At 42.8% G+C, this 17,694-nt stretch overlaps 1 protein-coding gene across 1 annotated transcript in view; it reads right to left on the bottom strand.

The window, feature by feature from the left end:
- MTMR9 (myotubularin related protein 9) overlaps positions 1–3,091 on the bottom strand; it is a 45,373-nt gene extending 42,282 nt beyond the window's left edge. Inside the window, exon 1 of the mRNA XM_021072388.2 lies at positions 2,472–3,091. Coding sequence (XP_020928047.1) covers positions 2,472–2,653 — 182 coding nt within the window. The 5' untranslated portion in view covers positions 2,654–3,091. The remainder of the gene's footprint in view (positions 1–2,471) is intronic.
- Positions 3,092–17,694: the final 14,603 nt, after the last annotated feature.

Raw genomic sequence — 17,694 nt, 5'->3', positions numbered from 1 at the left:
AACTACTTGACAGTCTCCTAACTGGGTATGCAGCTTCCTCTATTGCCCCCTACAATCCATTTTCTGCTGGCGACCAGAATCCTCTAAAAGTCTACCGACTGCTACTTCCTTGCTTTCAACTCTTCAGGGCTTCCCACGAAAACCATCGCAATGGCATATAAGGCCCTCCACCCAGTTTCTGCTGTGCCCCTAGCCTCCCTGCACACTGGCCTCTTTGTTCTTCCTCATACACGCCTAGCAAGCTCCTGTCTCAAGTTTCGGCATTCACATGCCCTTTGGCTGAAATGCTCCTTCCTCCAATATTCGATATTCACGTTGCAGGCTTCCTCTCTCCATTCATTCAAAAGTCAGTGTCTTCTTGGACATTCTTTCTAAATATATGCTGCCTCCAGGCATTCCATATCCTCACATCTTCCTTTATTTTCCTTCCTGGCACTTATTACCCGACACCATTAGATATTTGTTGATTTATTTGAATATCCATCTCCTCCACTAGTACATCAGTTCCTCATCTGTCTCAGTCACCACTACATCTGCACAGTCCAGACAGTGCTCAGTACACAAAAACACACAGAAGTAACTCTTTTCAGAAATGGACAATTCAACAAACTCTGATCTGACCACCTAGCTCATGCTATTTCCATTACATCACGCTGCTTCCCAGGAAAAAGATAAATGTGTATTTTGTCATTTCTCCCCTAACAGAATAAAAGGTCCTTGTCTTATACATTTTTTTAAGCCCTACCAGGCCCAGCATGTAGTAAATGCTAGGTAAATACGATGAAATGAGAGAGTGAAAAGGCCTCATAAGAGGTAAAGAAGAAAGAAAAGAGTTGATGGCATGAAGCTCTAATATGTATTCTATAGCACCGCTGACCATTCAGTGGTTATTAATCTTTTTAATTTCCTATATGCCTATCTGCCCAAGCCACAGTTAGGAGTTTTGAAGGAGATGAAAATTAACCAAATTTGAAGTCCCAGCCTCAAAGAGCTAACATATATGTAACTATCAAAATGTAAATTGTAATATACACTTTTGAAAGAGATATAATTAAGGAGCTATGGATTTCAAGGAAAGGGAAATTACTTCTAGTTGAGGGATTAACAGAAGAACCTGTGAAGAGGTGGCACCTGAAACGGTTAAAATGAATATTGAAAGATGAGTAACAGCTGGATGATAGCCTATAAACCTCCTGAAAGACAAGAGCTATAGTTTATTCATTTTGGTGTCCTTAATGCTTCACAAAATGTCTGAAATGTAACAACATTCAATAAATGTTTAACAAATTTGGGAGGAGCAAGGCATTCCAGGCAGAAGGAAGAGAATGTCAGTAAAATACAGACATCAGAGAATGCAGGACAAGGATGAGCAAATAAATAAATAAATAGTGAGGACTGGCTGGTAAAAAGAGTTCAGGAAAGGGAATGGCAAGAAGTAGGTAGGGCCAGAATAAGGAGTGCCAGCAAGACAGACTAAGGGGTGTTGACATTATATGCAGGCAAGGAGAGAATATTAAAAACTTTTACACAGGAGAATGTGATTTCAGGAGTTCAGCAGGATCCCTCTGTTTGAAACCATAACTCTATCACCACTTCCTCATATAGTGTTTAACTTCTATTGTTAGATAGTATTTTCCCTTAAGGTGTACCCTCTCTAGGAATCTTAATATCCTAATTCTCCTGAGAGGTAATTGAAAAAGCTGATGTCAATCATTTATATCTTAGTGTAAATTGGATAACCAATTGACCTTCTTTGGGCTACATTAAGTACACAGAGCCTCTGGGAATTGTGATGATAAAAGATAACTTTATGACTCTGAGACACTACCCTGGAAGGACAGAGTGGGATGCAAAAAAGAGGTTAATTAATGCCTTGGTTTAAGAACCAATTGTGTTCTTTCCAAAAGCAGAACAAAGATAAATAGAAGACGTTATAATCTCCCATAATGGGAAGTGTTAAATTGATGACTTGGAAAATAAAAGTAAGGAGAAATATGATAAACTGAACATTTTTAAGAGGGGGGAAAGGTTTTGTGGCATTTATACTGAGTTGAGTTTTGCTCAGAAGTGGCAAGTAAAGATTTCACCAAAATCACATCAATCACAACTTCATGAACTATGATGGACAATTAATATTCAAGGAATATGATGGTGAAGAAGAAATTTTAAAAGAAAACGTTGCAAATCCACCCAAATAGTGGTATATACCAAAAATGGCAATCAGGATAAAAAAAAAAAACCACGTGATACCCCTGGGAATTCCAGTTAGATTTAACAGAAACCACATATCTCATTTGGATGGTTTTCTGCTTTCTAAAACTCAAATCCTCAATCTGGACTGGAGGGGGCTCGTTCTGCTGGCTGGTTGGGCGACAGGAGGCGAAGAAAACACTGGGGCACGTTCTCGCAGACGTGCACCTGACGACCCCACTTTCCCCGCAGAATAGGGAGGGGGTGGGGTAGGCACTCACCGCTTGTCGATGGCGTCGATGTTTGAATGGAGGAGCCACAGCTCCTCCGTGTTGTCCTGCCTGGACGACAGGATCAGGTGGTGACCAGTCAGACACAAGGTCCCCTCGACGGCCGGGTAGAAAGGCCGGTGCAGCACCACGTTGTCCACCCGCGGCGTCTTAATCAGCTCCGCAAACTCCATGTTCCCCAGCGGCCGGAGCCAGGGGACTGCCGAGTCCGGGAGGTGCGAGAAGGTTACACCGCCGCAGGGCTGAAGGGAACGACCCGGCACTGGGCAGGCCGGAGGGGCGGGAGCCGGGGCGGGGTGGCCGCGCCCCGCCCCAAGCCGGGGTAGGCGCGGCGAGGCCCCTGGCCACCGTCACTGGCCAGTGAAAGATCTGGGCTGGGCCAGGCCGAGCGTCTCTGCCACACCGCTCAGTCCCCGCCCCAGGCCGAGGACTCGTGTAGTGAGGACGCTCCGCGACAAACCCAACAGCTACCGCCGCACCTAGGGACCCGGCCCCGGGTGGGAAGGATGCAAGGAGGAGGAGGAGGCCGCCCTAGGGTCAGAGTCTAAAACTGAGACCCTAAGGACTCCTGGCGGAAGTAGCTGCTCGCAGCGGGAGCCTAGAGCAACTCCGGGCGGAAGCGGCGAGCTTGAAATTCATATGACAGGAAGTCAGACTCGGACGTCTGACCCCGCCTATGTCCTATGAAAATGCCTCCGGATATACAGCCGGAACTGAAGATTTGTGTTCCTAGTAGGAAAAAGCTCTTTGCCCGTATGCCCCCCACTGCATCCGCCACCCACACAAATATTTCGTAGGAGAAAAGGCCGAGGGAAAAGGGACGGTAAGAAGAGGTCCCTGATCTGCCTTCTTCCACTTGAGTAGTAATTCTTCAAGTAATCGTCTTCAGAGCGGAAGGCTGCTGTTAATTGTGACGATTTTCATCCATTCGCGGTGAAAAGGCGGCAGGTGGGATCGAACCGGTGATTATGACTCCAGAGACGCTCTAGGTGTAAGGGAGGGGCAAGGACGGATGCCGCAGGGGTTGTGACCTTGAACAAACACCTGTGAGAGGGGGGACCTAGGAAGAAATACATACAATACACAGAAAAGGAAGCGATGTCCTGTACGGAAGCTCCAGTGACTTCCAAAACACGGCTAATCTGTAGCGGCTCTTTCAATCTAGGTCTATGAAATCCAAGGCACTGGGCATTGTTCACCACTGCACTGTTTCGCCATTGAATACAATCCAACGAAACTACTTCCAGACGCCTAGATTATGCCAGGAAGCAACAGAGAAGGGAGACCGAGGAGAAATGATTTATAAAGCTTTTTTTTTTTTTCCTTGACTTGGAATTTTTGTTGTTTTCCCACTGTGTAGTTCATCATAGCAATTACCAGTTGTGGACGGGAAAATTTACTTACAAAATGAAAAATTAGGGAAAGTGTTATGGAGAAGTTAGAGTAAGATTTACAACCCGCATGAAGTGTAGCCAAGATAGCTGACGAGTTTGATGATGCCTACTAGAACTAAGGAAAAATTCTTTAGAAATTTCGTGACTTCTTCCTGAAAAAGAGCCTATGGAAAGAATATAATATCATTAATTTTTTTTTTATCTTTTTTTGCTATTTCTTGGGCCGCTTCCGCGGCATATGGAGGTTCCCAGGCTAGGGGTCCAATCGGAGCTGTAGCCACTGGCCTACGCCAGAGCCACAGCAACGCGGGATCCGAGCCGCGTCTGCAACCTACACCACAGCTCACGGCAACGCCGGATCGTTAACCCACTGAGCAAGGGCAGGTACCGAACCCGCAACCTCATGGTTCCTAGTCGGATTCGTTAACCACTGCGCCACGATGGGAACTCCGTAAATTTTAAAATGTTTAATATTCCATTAAGGCATAAACTCTTTTTGCCCACGAGAGAAAACTGTCAATATTATGCTGGACTGTAATAATGAAATACCGGAAACTATTAGAAAATGACATCTTCTCTGGGTTGAAACTTCAAGCATAGAAAGCCCTTGTGATCTGAAGAAAACATTCAATAATAGAGACTAAAGGAGGTAGGGAGCAAAATAGGTTAACTTACTATATGAGCAGTAGATGGCAGAGTTCAACAGTAATGGGATAGGCATTCGCTCTTAAGTGAAGCTGTAGTCAAGTAAGTTATAATCTGAACTCCTGGGTATAAGGGTCTCAGAGGATTCTGATAAACCAAATAAGATGATGGCATTTATAATGTACAGAAAACAGTCGACACCTTACAGATATGATTGTTATCATTTTATCTGATAATAAATGGCACTCATATGTAAACATTGAGGTGTTAACTAGCATGTCTTAAGTGCCAACTTGATCATCACCACTGTGGGGAATGGAGCATCTCAGCTGGAAAAGGCACTGCCTCTGTGCGCCATTGATGAGCAGCTGTTCTCCTTGAGCTTTGTAATATATGTTGACTGTACACAGCTGAAAGGAACTGATAACCTTGTTCCTTGCCTTTCTTGTGTTCTCCATCCTCTTCCTCCTTCAAGCAAATCAATCACTGAAATGTTGATCTTCTAACAGGTCTTGAATTCCCCCACTTCTCTCCATCCCCGAGGTCACTCCCATAGTTTGTACCATCATTTCTCACCTACTGTTACTTAACAGGAAAGCCTCTCAGCTGGTCACCTTTCCTGGAGTAGGGTTCTCCTCCAACTCACATTCCACTTGGGAGCTAAAGCCCTCTTTGCCGCTCTAAATTTCTCTTTTCTTTTCTTAACTCCAAATCCCTTTGTGATTTAGTTCCTTAGGCAGTGATCAGCATGGCAGACCTCACCTCTCCTACCAAGTCGAAGTGTAGAATAGGGACCAGCATCATCACTATTGCCCAGGAACTTTGTCAGAATTCAGAGCTACTGAATCAGAACCTACATTTTAATGTTTCCTAGATGATTTTTGTGCACATGAGAGTTTGAGAAACCACTCAAATCTGACTATTCTTTCCGTTTGGTATATACTTACCTTACTCCCAGTACCTTGTCCCTTGACCTGCTAATGCCTATAATCCTTCAGGTTTCATCTCAGGTGTCACTACCTTTGGGAAGCCTTCCCTGATTCCCCTCCAAATCTATGAGCTCCGCGCCATATAGGTTCCACAGCACCACATCAGAGTAATAATAATTGTTCACACTTGTGTTTACTCTGTGTTCCAGACATTATGTTAAATATTTTATGTGCATTGGCTCATGTAGTCCTTCCACAGGTCTCTGAGGTTGGTTATTATTCTCGGTTTACTGATGAGGAAACTGAGGCAGAGATCTTAATAATGTTTCCATGGCCAGACTGCAATATTGCAGTGGAATGAGGATTTGGACCCCAGCATTCAAGTGCAAACTCTGTGCTCTTCACCCCATGCTTCATGGCCACCCATCAGATCTGAGGCCATTTTGGTTACTCTCTCGGTTTTCCCCTCTTAATAAACTGAATTGAAATAGACTCTTTATGTGTCCATAACATTCCACTAGACAGTAAGCTCCTTAAGAGTGAGGACCATTTTTTGATTTCAGTATGCCCATCATCTAACTTAGCACCAACACATAGTAGCCACTCAAGATGTATTTTTCTAATAGAAACGCTATGTTGGAGTTCCCGTCGTGGCGCAGTGGTTAACGAATCCGACTAGGAACCATGAGGTTGTGGGTTCGATCCCTGCCCTTGCTCCGTGGGTTAAAACGATCCGGCGTTGCCGTGAGCTGTGGTGTAGGTTGCAGACGCGGCTCGGATCCCGAGTTGCTGTGGCTCTGGCGTAGGCCGGTGGCTACAGCTCCGATTCGACCCCTAGCCTGGGACCCTCCATATGCCGCGGGAGCAGCCCAAGAAATGGCAAAAAAAAAGACAAAAAAAAAAAAAAAAAAAAAGAAACGCTATGTTATTTAACTATTCCACCCCAACATCTCTTCCACCCCACAATCTGAGTGATTTTGGATATTGCAGATGTTCCTAGCAGCATTTTTATGAGGGTAGAAGAAAGATGGCATTATATTGTTCCCACCTTTCAGATGAGGAAGTTAAAGCAGATGAATAACTTCCCAGTGATAATGATATTGATCATTCTTTAGTTACTGTTTTGCAAATCACAAAATGTTTTCAAATAGGCTGTCACATAGAGCTCTCTCAATGACATGGTGAAACAGATAGGAGAGGTCCTGGTCCCTGCTCACAGAAAAACAGAGACTCAAAGGGTGCTGCTGCTAGCTTTTTTTTTTTAAAGGTTGCACCTTTGGCATATAGACGTTCCCAGGCTAGGGGTCAAATCAGATCTGCAGCTGCTGGCCTACACCACAGCCATAGCCACAGCAAAGCCAGATTCAAGCCATGTCTGCAACCTATCCCACAGCTTGCAGCAATGCTAGATCCTTAACCCACTGAGCAAGGCTGGGTGCAAACCTGCATCCTCATGGATACTATGTCAGGTTTCTAACCCACTGAGCCACAATGGGAACTCCTGATGTCCTTTCAATGACAAACCCAGCAGGGAAGCAGAAATTCAAAAGCAAAACTTCTAAGTCCAAAACCCAGTCCTTTGCCACTCTGCTAATTTGGATTAGATTTACTTTGCACTGCATTCGTCTGTTAAGATTCTGAGCTACGGGTGTCAGGAGATGATAGCCATTCTTGAGTAAGCAAAGGAGGGCTAAGATTTCACTGCACACAGCAACAAAAGGAAAGCTCTGGGGACAATGATGTGGTTAGTGGGTCTGTGTTCAGATGCTACATTTTTTTTTTCAGATGCTACATTCTAATAGCCACCTCCCTGCGTCTGTCACTGGAAGACTTCATTTTTTTGAGAGTAATCAGAAGAACAGGAACCCAGAACTTTAGAAAAAAAGGAACAAACTGGAAGGAAGACTCCTGCTGTTGCACATAAAATAAATCAACCCAAACATAATTGCTTAAAACTACATCTGGATGTTGAAAGCTAGAGCTGGAGGAGTGGGAGGAGGAGAGGCTGGTGCCGTGGGGGCTGCCCAGGCCTCTGCTTCTGCGCCTCACACTCTCTTCTTGGGAGTTAGTTCCATATTCCTGCCAGTACAGTTGTTACAGGAAAGAACAAATCTGACTCCATATTGGGATCTGTTTCTTTTACTTTAACCTTTGTATTCTATTGCTTTTGCTACAAGTTAAGAATGCTGCCTATAGCCTGAAATATACAGGAAAACCCATTCTCAAGGCTCTAGCCTTTAAAGGCATAACACTTTTCCATTCATATAGAGGTAAAAGGTTGCAGAAAAGCAAATAACATTTGCTTGATGGAAACAAACATTAAGCAACACACATTTAAGCTGATAGAGTGTTGTAGTGGAAGTGTGCTGGGTCCATAACCCAGAGGTTGATAGAATAAAACCACCCTCTGCTATGAGGTTTTATACTTGCTTCCTTTTTGCTAAACTTTCTTCCAACTAGGCTACAAGTACACAAACCAAATTGATTTCTAGATCTTCCAAGGTGATACACACACACACACACACACACACACACACACACACACGAGTATTACTCAGCTATAAAAAGAATGAAATAATGCCATTTGCATCAACATGAGTGGACCTAGAGATTATCACACCAAGTGAAGTAAATCAAAGACAAAGACAGATATCAGTAGTACCCGCTGTGGTACAGTGGGTTAAGAATTCAACTGTAGCAGCTCAGGTAGCTGAGAAGGTGTGGGTTCAATCCCCAGCCTGGTGTGGTGGGTTAAAAGATCTGGTGGTGCTGCAGCTGTAGTGTAGGTCACAGCTGTGGCTCAAATTCAGTCCCTGGCACAGGAACTGTGGATGGGAACATAAATTAAAAAAAAAAAAAAAAGACGGAGTTCCCGTCATGGCGCAGTGGTTAACGAATCCGACTAGGAACCATGAGGTTGCGGGTTCGGTCCCTGCCCTTGCTCCGTGGGTTAAGGATCTGGCGTTGCTGTGACCTGTGGTGTAGGTTGCAGACGCGGCTCAGATCCCGCGTTGCTGTGGCTCTGGTGTAGGCTGGTGGCTACAGCTCCGATTCAACCCCTAGCCTAGGAACCTCCATATGCCGCGGGAGCGGCCCTAGAAATGGCAAAAAAAAAAAAAAAAAGACAAACATCATATGATATCACTTATGTGTGGAATCTAAAATATGACACAAATGAACTTATTTACAAAACAGAAACAGGCTCATAGACATAGAACACAAACATGATAACCAAAAGGGCAAGTGGGGAGAGGGATACATTAGGAGTTTGGGATTAACAGATACACACCACTATACATAAAATAGACAAACAACAAAGACTTACTATAGCACATGGTATATTATATCTTGTAATAACCTATAATGGAAAATAATCTGAAAAACTATACATATACACAAATGTATATGTAACTAAATCACCTTGAAACATTGTAAATCCAACTATACTTCAATTTTTAAAAATTTCAAGAGCATCCATATTTAACCACTCTAAAAACACACATGCACATATACACACAGATTTATTCTCTTACAGTTCTGGAAGTCAGACATCTGAAGCCATTTTCACTGGGCTGAAATCAAGGTATTTGCTGGCAGGGCCATACTCTCTCCAGAGGCTCTGAGGGCAGGGGGAAGGTTTCCTTGCCTTTCCATCTTTTGGGGCTGTGCTTCTTGGCTCGTGGATCCTACCATCATCTTCAAAGCATCTTGCACAGTAGCCACATTGCCTTCTTCCTCTGGAGTCAACATTTCCTCTGCCCCTCTTAAAAGGATCTTACCCCCCTTTGGTCTTCTTAGGGCCATACCCATGGCATATGGAAGTTCCCAGGCTACGGGTCAAATCAGAGATGCAGCTGAGGCCAATGCCACAGCCACAGGAACACCAGATTCGAGCTGCTTTCACAGCCTATGCCACAGCTTGCGTCAACATGTGGATCCTTAACCCACTGAGCAAGGCCAGGGATCAAACCCACATCTTCAAGAATACTAGTTGGGTTCTTAACCTGATGAGCCACAATAGGAACTCCTTATGAGGATATTTATGATTGATTTTAGAGCCCACCCATATAAGCCAGGATAATTTCCTCATCTCAAGATCTTTAGCATTGATTAATGTGGGTTCAAAATTGGCCCCCATACTCAGAGGGCAAGGAGAGACCAAAGAAAAGAGGCAGTCCATCCCAGACTGGAGGGTGGCAGGTGTAATAGGCAAAGGAACTTACATAGGAGGCTTGTCTTGGGCAACCACAGAGGAGCAGATCTTTGCATCCACTTGCCAGGTAAAGTTCACATAGAAGACTTACCTGGGTTCAGTCATGTATACCATTCAGATGGTCTCACAAACATGTTACTCTCTCTCAAGGCTCCATCCTTGAAGATGGCACCCACTGAGGGAATGACAGGCAGAACTACATGCCAGGGACAGGGGAGAGGGTGAAACGCATCCAATTGGCTGGGTCCAGCTTCGGGGATCCTGGTGGCCGTGTCCTCTTCGTGACTTCCTCCAACAATCACATCTGCAGTCTCTTTCGCCATATAAGGTAACATTTGCCAGAACCTGGGGTGAGGAGCTGATTTCTTTGGATCCATTATTCAGCCTACGACACACATTATTTTCTCTAATCCTCAAAACAAGATTGCAAGATGATTTGTATTCGCCCCGTTTTTCAGATAAAGGAACCGAGACTCAAAGAGGTTCAAATGATTTGTTACAGACCACGCAGCTGGTCAAGGAGTTAGGATTTGAACCCAAGACCATCTGATTCTCTTTCCCCTTCATCAGATTAAACTAATGCCTGTCAAAGAAAGCCTACTGGTCACAGCTCACAAAACGTCCATGTGAAGCCATTCTTAGTTCCTTCCCCAGATGCAGGTGAGAAGTCCAGCCTCTGAATATGAGAGGGTTATTTGGAAGACAGAATATAAACAGAGATTAAGTCAGGTCTTTGTCAAATCCTTGGAACACCTTGAGTAGACATAGATGATTGCAAACAGCCCTCCAGGCCCATTCTTTTTTTTTTTTTTTGTCTTTTTTTGGCCTTTTTTGTGGCCACTCCCACAGCATATGGAGGTTCCCAGGCTAGGGGTTGAATCGGAGCTGTAGCTGCTGGCCTATGCCAGAGCCACAGCAACGCAGGAACCGAGCAGAGTCTGCAACCTACACCACAGCTCACGGCAACGCCGAATCACTTAACCCACTGAGCAAGGCCAGGGATTGAACCCGCAGCCTCATGGTTCCTAGTCAGATTCGCTAACCACTGCACCATGACCGGAACTCCATCCAGGCCCATTCTTAAGATAAGAGCAACTACTTAAACTTGGAGCCCTCACTGTGGTTCTTTTTAAGTCAAAAAGATTATTTAGGGACAACGTCTAGGCAAGGTCTTGAAGATGGCTTTAAAAAGCCATTTCCTGGGGCTGTTAACTAACCTTATTCTGGCAGTCATCTCCCAGTATAGACATGCATCAAATCGCCACATTGTACATAAACTTCCGTATGTTATATGTCAATACTATCTCAATAAAACTGAGGGTGAAGCCATCTCCTTGTAAGATGAAGTCTCTGAAGCTGCTATTACTCAGCCAAGCACAGAAATGGGAAAGGGAGGGAGAGCAAAGAACTAATGTAAATGTGACTATAAAAGCCGTCAGAAGTATGTAATTATTGGAATGTCTCTAAGTTAGAACTATGGAAACACTATGACAAATGGTCTCTGATATCAGCAAGGTGAAGGTAAATAAACACGGGAATCTTTTGCAGAGAGAGGCAGACAATAAGGAATATCCAGGCTCCAGTGAAGGAAAAAAGGAAAAATAGAATATTGAACTCCTATCACATGGATATAACTTACTTATAATATTTAGGTTGTAATTAAATAGTGTTCTAAAAAGGATAGAGGGTAAACTTTTCTATTCCAATCCAAGGGTAAGAAGGGCTTTCAAGGTTGGCTATTTTGGGAGTTCCCGTCGTGGTGCAGCAGAAATGAATCCCATTAGGAGCCATGAGGTTGCAGGTTCAATCCCTGGCCTCTCTCAATGGGTTAAGGATCTGGACTTGCTGTGAGCTGTAGTGCAGGTCATAGACGCAGCTCAGATCTGGTGTTGCTATGGCTGTGCTGTAGGTCAGCAGCTATAGCTCCGATTCAACCCCTAGCCTGGGACCCTCCATGTGCTGCAGTTGCAGCCCTAAAAAAAAAAGTTTGGATATTTTAACCTTTACATAGACGATAATCTTCATTTAGTGTTTTCTCATTTCTAAAATGTTTATGCATTGTAATTTAACTCTTTCTATAACAAAATAACCCCTGAGTTCTAGAAAACGGCTTATTTATTTTTATACTTACATATAATATATTTATATATTTGATATTTCAAAGAATTAGGACAACTCAAAACTGGTAGGAATGGGATTCATTCCAGCTTCTGAGTTTCTGTGTTATTAGATGGGGTTGCCCAAACTCAGTCCAAAACCCTAAAATCTATCCATCATCCTAATCGCCCATCTTTATTCAGGCTCCACCTTCCTGGAAGAGTCAGGCATAAAATAGTGAAGAACAAAACGTAGATCCTCACTGATGAAGCTTCATTAAATGAAAAGCACATTAAATGCACAGAGTAAAGCACTATTAAAAAAAAAAGAATAAAGGTCATTTAGAACCATTTGTATCAAAAAGAATCAGGATGGGGTAGGTAGCAGACATTAACCAAAACTATGAAAACCATCTGTTATTTACTTGATATTTGCTTTTGTGTAACACTTCATCCCCAAAGCTGAACTTACAAACTTCCTGAAACACTCAGTGCCATTTTCCATTGTTCCTTTCCTTTCATGTCGTTTGAATCTACAGAAAAAAATGTTACCTTACCTCAAACTAATCACAAACATAACTTCTGGATGAAATAAAGCTCTAAGTGTAAAAGCAAAACAAAATAAAACCATCACCTTCCATTTTTAGCAGCATGGCAGACTACAAGTCCAATTAACACTTTTTGTGTAAAATGCCTGTTAATTATTTTTAAAACCACAAATATTTTAAAATATTTTTTTAAAAACCCAACATGTTATTAAATGCATAGCTGGCCTGGCAAAAAAAAGTAAAAGAAGATTCTTAAAGACCTAAAATAACAGGAATCATGAGTTCAGAATGTGAGCAAGGATACAGAAGCAGTTACTGCCCAAGGAATGTCTTGGCATTCCATGGTGGCTCAGTGGGTTAAAGATCTGGCATTGTCACTGCTGTGGCTCTGGTTACCACAGTGGCACAGGTTTGATCCCCAGGAACTTAAGCATGCTGCAGCGTGTCCAAAAATTAAAACAAAGAAGCAAAGGACGATCTGGGACCTGGAGTTTCCATTTAATAGTTCAGTGCCCCACATGTGGGCAGCCTACCACCTGAAGACATTTGTTATGCAGGACTTTAAAAGCTGCGCTTTAGGAGTTCCCGTTGTGGCGCAGTGGTTAATGAATCCGACTAGGAACCATGAGGTTGCGGGTTCGATCCCTGCCCTTTCTCAGTGGGGTAAGGATCTGGCGTTGCCGTGAGCTGTGGTGTAGGTTGCAGACGCGGCTCGGATCCCGCGTTGCTGTGGCGTAGGCCGGCGGCTTCAGCTCCAATTGGACCCTTGACCTGGGAACCTCCATATGCCATGGGAGCAGCCCAAGAAATGGCAAAAAGACAAAAAAAAAAAAAAAAAAAAAAAAGAAAGAAAGAAAAGAAAAGCTGCGCTTTATTGGGTAACCCAGGAAAAAATATCCTTCCTTTCATAAGGAGATAGTAAGGAAACTTGTCTCTCTTGACCTTACCACTGAGTGAAGGGGAGGCAAATATATTAAAGAATTTGCACTTCACCCTCACACAGGTTTAGGGCCAGAATATATACTGAGAATCCTGGGGAAAACAAACTGATAAATAAGACATTCTGGATTGCTCCTATAACAGGTACCTACAAAAGCAAATGTAAATATTCGCTCACAGAACACACCTCAGACTGAATTCAAGGCATAGTTACAGATGGTTCCATGAGACACAGTCTCACAATACAATTTATAAGACACAAGAGGAAACCAAGTCACAATAGCAGAAGTGAGGAGAAAGAAGAAATAGTAGACACATTCAAGAAAGACTGAAGGTATTGCAAAAGAAAGTAAAACAAATATTTTAATACATTTACAGAAATAAAAGGAAGTGTTAGAAGTAGACTTTGGAATATCAAATAAGAGAATTTTTCAAGCCTTATCAACAATAACTTAGATCTGCTGTAATCTGTGTTTAACAAGTAGCGCCTAGAAAACTACAGAGCATCTACTCAGTTGACTGCAAAGGCATGCTAAGATCTGTCCACAAAGTCTTAATTAATACTCAGACCAATATAACATTTTACATGCAATCACTTTTGCAAACAACCTAATGTAAACAACTTAATTCTGCCTTAAAAATCCATCTCCCAAGAGCCTCAGGTAATCTGTTATTTGACCGTCTACTACACATACCACAAAATTTTAACAAGGCTCAATTCTGTTGCTCCTTCGTTTTTAACATATTTGGAAGTCCGACAGAGATCAACCAATACTCAGAGCCTGACTCTCTAGACAATTCTGTACTAGGGGACATTTTGGCAGCATGACAGAAGGTCTTTGTGCCTTTGACTTTCTTACCTGAGAGGCCATTACAAACCAGAGTCCAAGTTATTGCAGTGATCAGGAACCACTGAGTTGCCACTTGTCAAAACTCCTACAGGTGGCCATGAGATTGTCGAAGCTGAAGATGAGTAGATGACAGTTCATCATAGGCTGCTGCTACTTTTTATGCATTTGATAAGGACTTTAAAAATAGATTCTGCTGCATCTATAGAACACTTCTCTCAACAACATACTGTACATTCTTCCCAAAGGCACATAGAATATTCTCCAGAAAAGACTAAAGATTAGACCATAAAACAGACCTTAATAAATTTAAAATGATTGAGATAAATATGTTCTCTGGCCAAAATGGAATTAAATTAGAAATCAATAACAGAAAGAAATTTGGGAAACTCATAAAAGATGTGAAAATTAAACTACACAATCCTAAATAACCAATAGGTCAAAGTATAAATAAAAATAAAAATTTTTAAATATTTTGATACAAAATGAAAATGGAAAATCCATGGAAAATGGATTTTGAGATGCATGAAAACTCATGCAGCTAAGGCAACACCTGAAGGAAAATATATAGCTGTAAATACCTATGTGAATAAAGAACAGATCTCAAATCAATAACCTAACCTTCCATTCTAAGACAATGGTGAAAAAGGCAAATTCAATACAGCTCCTATTTTGATGGTTTCTGAGAGTTACAAAGAACATAAATAAGATAAAGAATCTCAAAGACACCCCAAACAGCGAAAAAGTTTTAGAAATTATGCCAAAACAACTAATGCTTTAAACATGCTGGCCCTGTAAGAAAAACTCTTTGGCCACAGTAAATAAAATATGCAATTTGCCTGAGAGTCTGCAAACTGTATACTGTAACCACCTATATGCATATTTCAAATAGTTTAAAGAAATCAATCTTCTAGAGACTGAGCATCCAATAGTCTCTTTTTTGGAAAGGAAGATTTCCAAAAAGAAGATTTTTAAAAAGTTAACATAGTTGGAATTCCCGTCGTGGCACAGTGGTTAACGAATCCAACTAGGAACCATGAGGTTGCGGGTTCGATCCCTGCCCTTGCTCAGTGGGTTAAGGATCCGGCGTTGCCATGAGCTGTGGTGTAGGTTGCAGACGCGGCTCGGATCCCGAGTTGCTGTGGCTCTGGTGTAGGCCGGTGGCTACAGCTCCGATTCGGCCCCTAGCCTGGGAACCTCCGTATGCCGCGGGAGCAGCCCTAGAAAAGTCAAAAAAGATGAAAAAAAGACAAAAGAAAATAGAATAAAAAGAATATCAATACCTACATATATATGTACAATCAATTCACATTGCTGTACACCTGAAGCTAACATAATATTGTAACCATACTTTAGTAAAACTATAGTTCAATAAAATTTTTTAAAACTATAGAATAAAATGAAAAAACACTAATAAATCTTTCAGTCCATTAACAGAATATCTTTCATTTATTTGTGTTCTCTTTAAGTTCTTCCATCGCTGTTTTAGTTTTCAGTGTACAAGTCTTCCCCCTTCTTGGTTAAGTTTATTTCTAGGGTTTTTAATTGTGATTTTTTTTGGGGGGGGGGGGGTCTTTGCCATTTCTTGGGCCGCTCCCACGGCATATGGAGGTTCCCAGGCTAGGGGTCCAATCGGAGCTGTAGCCACCGGCCTACACCAGAGCCACAGCAACGCGGGATCCGAGCCGCGTCTGCAACCTACACCACAGCTCGCTGCAACGCTGGGTCGTTAACCCACTGAGCAAGGGGCAGGGATCGAACCCGCAACCTCATGGTTCCTAGTCGGATTTGCTAGCCACTGCGCCATGACCGGAACTCCTATTTCTAGGGTTTTTAAAAATGCTATTGTATGAGTTCCTATTATGGCTCAGCAGTAATAAAGCCAACTAGAATCCATAACCATAAGGATGTGGGTTTGATCCCTGGCCTCACCCAGTGGGTTAAGAATCAGGCATTGCTGTGAGCTGTGATGTAGGTTGAAGACGCAGCTCAGATGCTGCATTACTGTGGCTGTGGCATAGGCCGGCGGCTACAGCTCTTATTAGACCCCTAGCCTGGGAACCTCCATATGCCTTGGGTGCAGCCCTTAAAAAAAAAAAAAAAAAAAAGCTAATGCAAATGGGATTGTTTATTAAAGAGAAGCAGAGCTGCTTCAGTCTGTGGATGGATGCAAAAACCAGGACTCTAGGGGGTGGGCTCCCTGCTCTCATATAATCCATCTGCAGGTAGCCACAGACTAATCAGACTGCAGTGTACAGGTCTGGGCCCAAATTCCCTTCTGCCTTTACAAGGACTTCTCTCCACTTGTTCCAACATCAAGGCCCCCACTCTCAGGCTTCTTGAAAGGGTCATAGCAGAAGCCCTTGGAAGCAGAGTGCTGTCAGATGTCCCAAGGCTGCAGGGTGGGTAAGCCCTGGGCTCTGGAGTCAGACTGTCCAGTTCCAATCAAGCTCTGCCACCTGTGATCTGGGCAAGTTACTGAATCTCTCCAGACCAGGGTTTCTTCATCTGTAAAGTGGGGCTGGTAGTTATAACAGTCTCTGCCTTTTAAGATTGAGGGGAAGTGAGGAGGAAAGGCTGGGGAGTTATCATTTCAAGGGTACAGAGTTTCAGTTTTGCAAGATGAGAAAGTTCTGGAGAAGCAAGGTGGTGATGGCTGGAGGACAATCTGAGTGTACTTAGTGCCATGGAACCAGACACTTGCAATGGCTCAGCTGGCAGGTTCTATGTTATGTGTATATTGCCACAGTTTAACATAATTTATAAAAAAGAAAAAAGCTGGGGGGAGATCTCAAGAGTTCTCATGCTGTGTTTTAAAATTTTTTGCCGAGATACAATTGAATATGAGATTGTACTAGCTTTAGATGTACGGTAAAATGATTTTATTATGTGTATATATTATGAAATGATCACAAGAAGACAAGTTAACACCCATTACCAGAGTTACAAGTTTTTTTCTTGTGATGAGAACCTTTCAGTTCTACTCTCTTAGCAACTTTCAAATGTGAAAAAGAGTACTGTTAACCACAGTCACGCTGCTATAGCTCACATGCCCAGTACTTATTTATCCTATAACTGGAACTGTTTTAAAGTTTGAACACAACCAAAACCCCCAAGCTTGTATCATGTAGAATGACACAGGGGGCGTTAAGACCCACTCCTCTGTCTCTGCCATCACAGGTTATCATGGTTTATTTTGAATCCGCTCTTTCAGCAAGTGTTGGAAACAGTTGCTGCATAAGAACAAAACTCCCAGCTCTCAGTGTTTCTGAGTCAAATGGAACTAACCCTGGAAGGAAAAGGCAGGAACCTAAGTCCACAAAGCAGCAACTTTTGCACAACAAGGAGTTCTCTACACACCCTTCCAGATAGAATGCAATTATTAGCGGATAAATAACAAAGTGCACCAAAGCGAAGCTCACCTGTGCATTAATAAAACACGTCATATTTGCCAGAAGCTGTTTAGATGGGCCAACAGCAAGATGTTACTTAACGGAGTATTTGTCACTGATGTTATTCAGAATGGCTGGCACGTGGTGATCTAACAAAATGAAGTGACTTTTAGTCAGTATTACTGTGTTGAATTCTCTACAAACCGCGTG

Source organism: Sus scrofa, chromosome 14 (genome assembly GCF_054392235.1).
Source record: "Sus scrofa isolate SSC_HxYL_T2T_F1_AM1 chromosome 14, Sscrofa_HxYL_maternal_Yorkshire_Landrace_v2.0, whole genome shotgun sequence".
In the NCBI taxonomy this organism is placed as follows: Eukaryota; Metazoa; Chordata; class Mammalia; order Artiodactyla; family Suidae; genus Sus; species Sus scrofa.
Note: the sequence above shows the minus strand (reverse complement) of the source record. Positions and strands in the feature narration are given on the sequence as shown.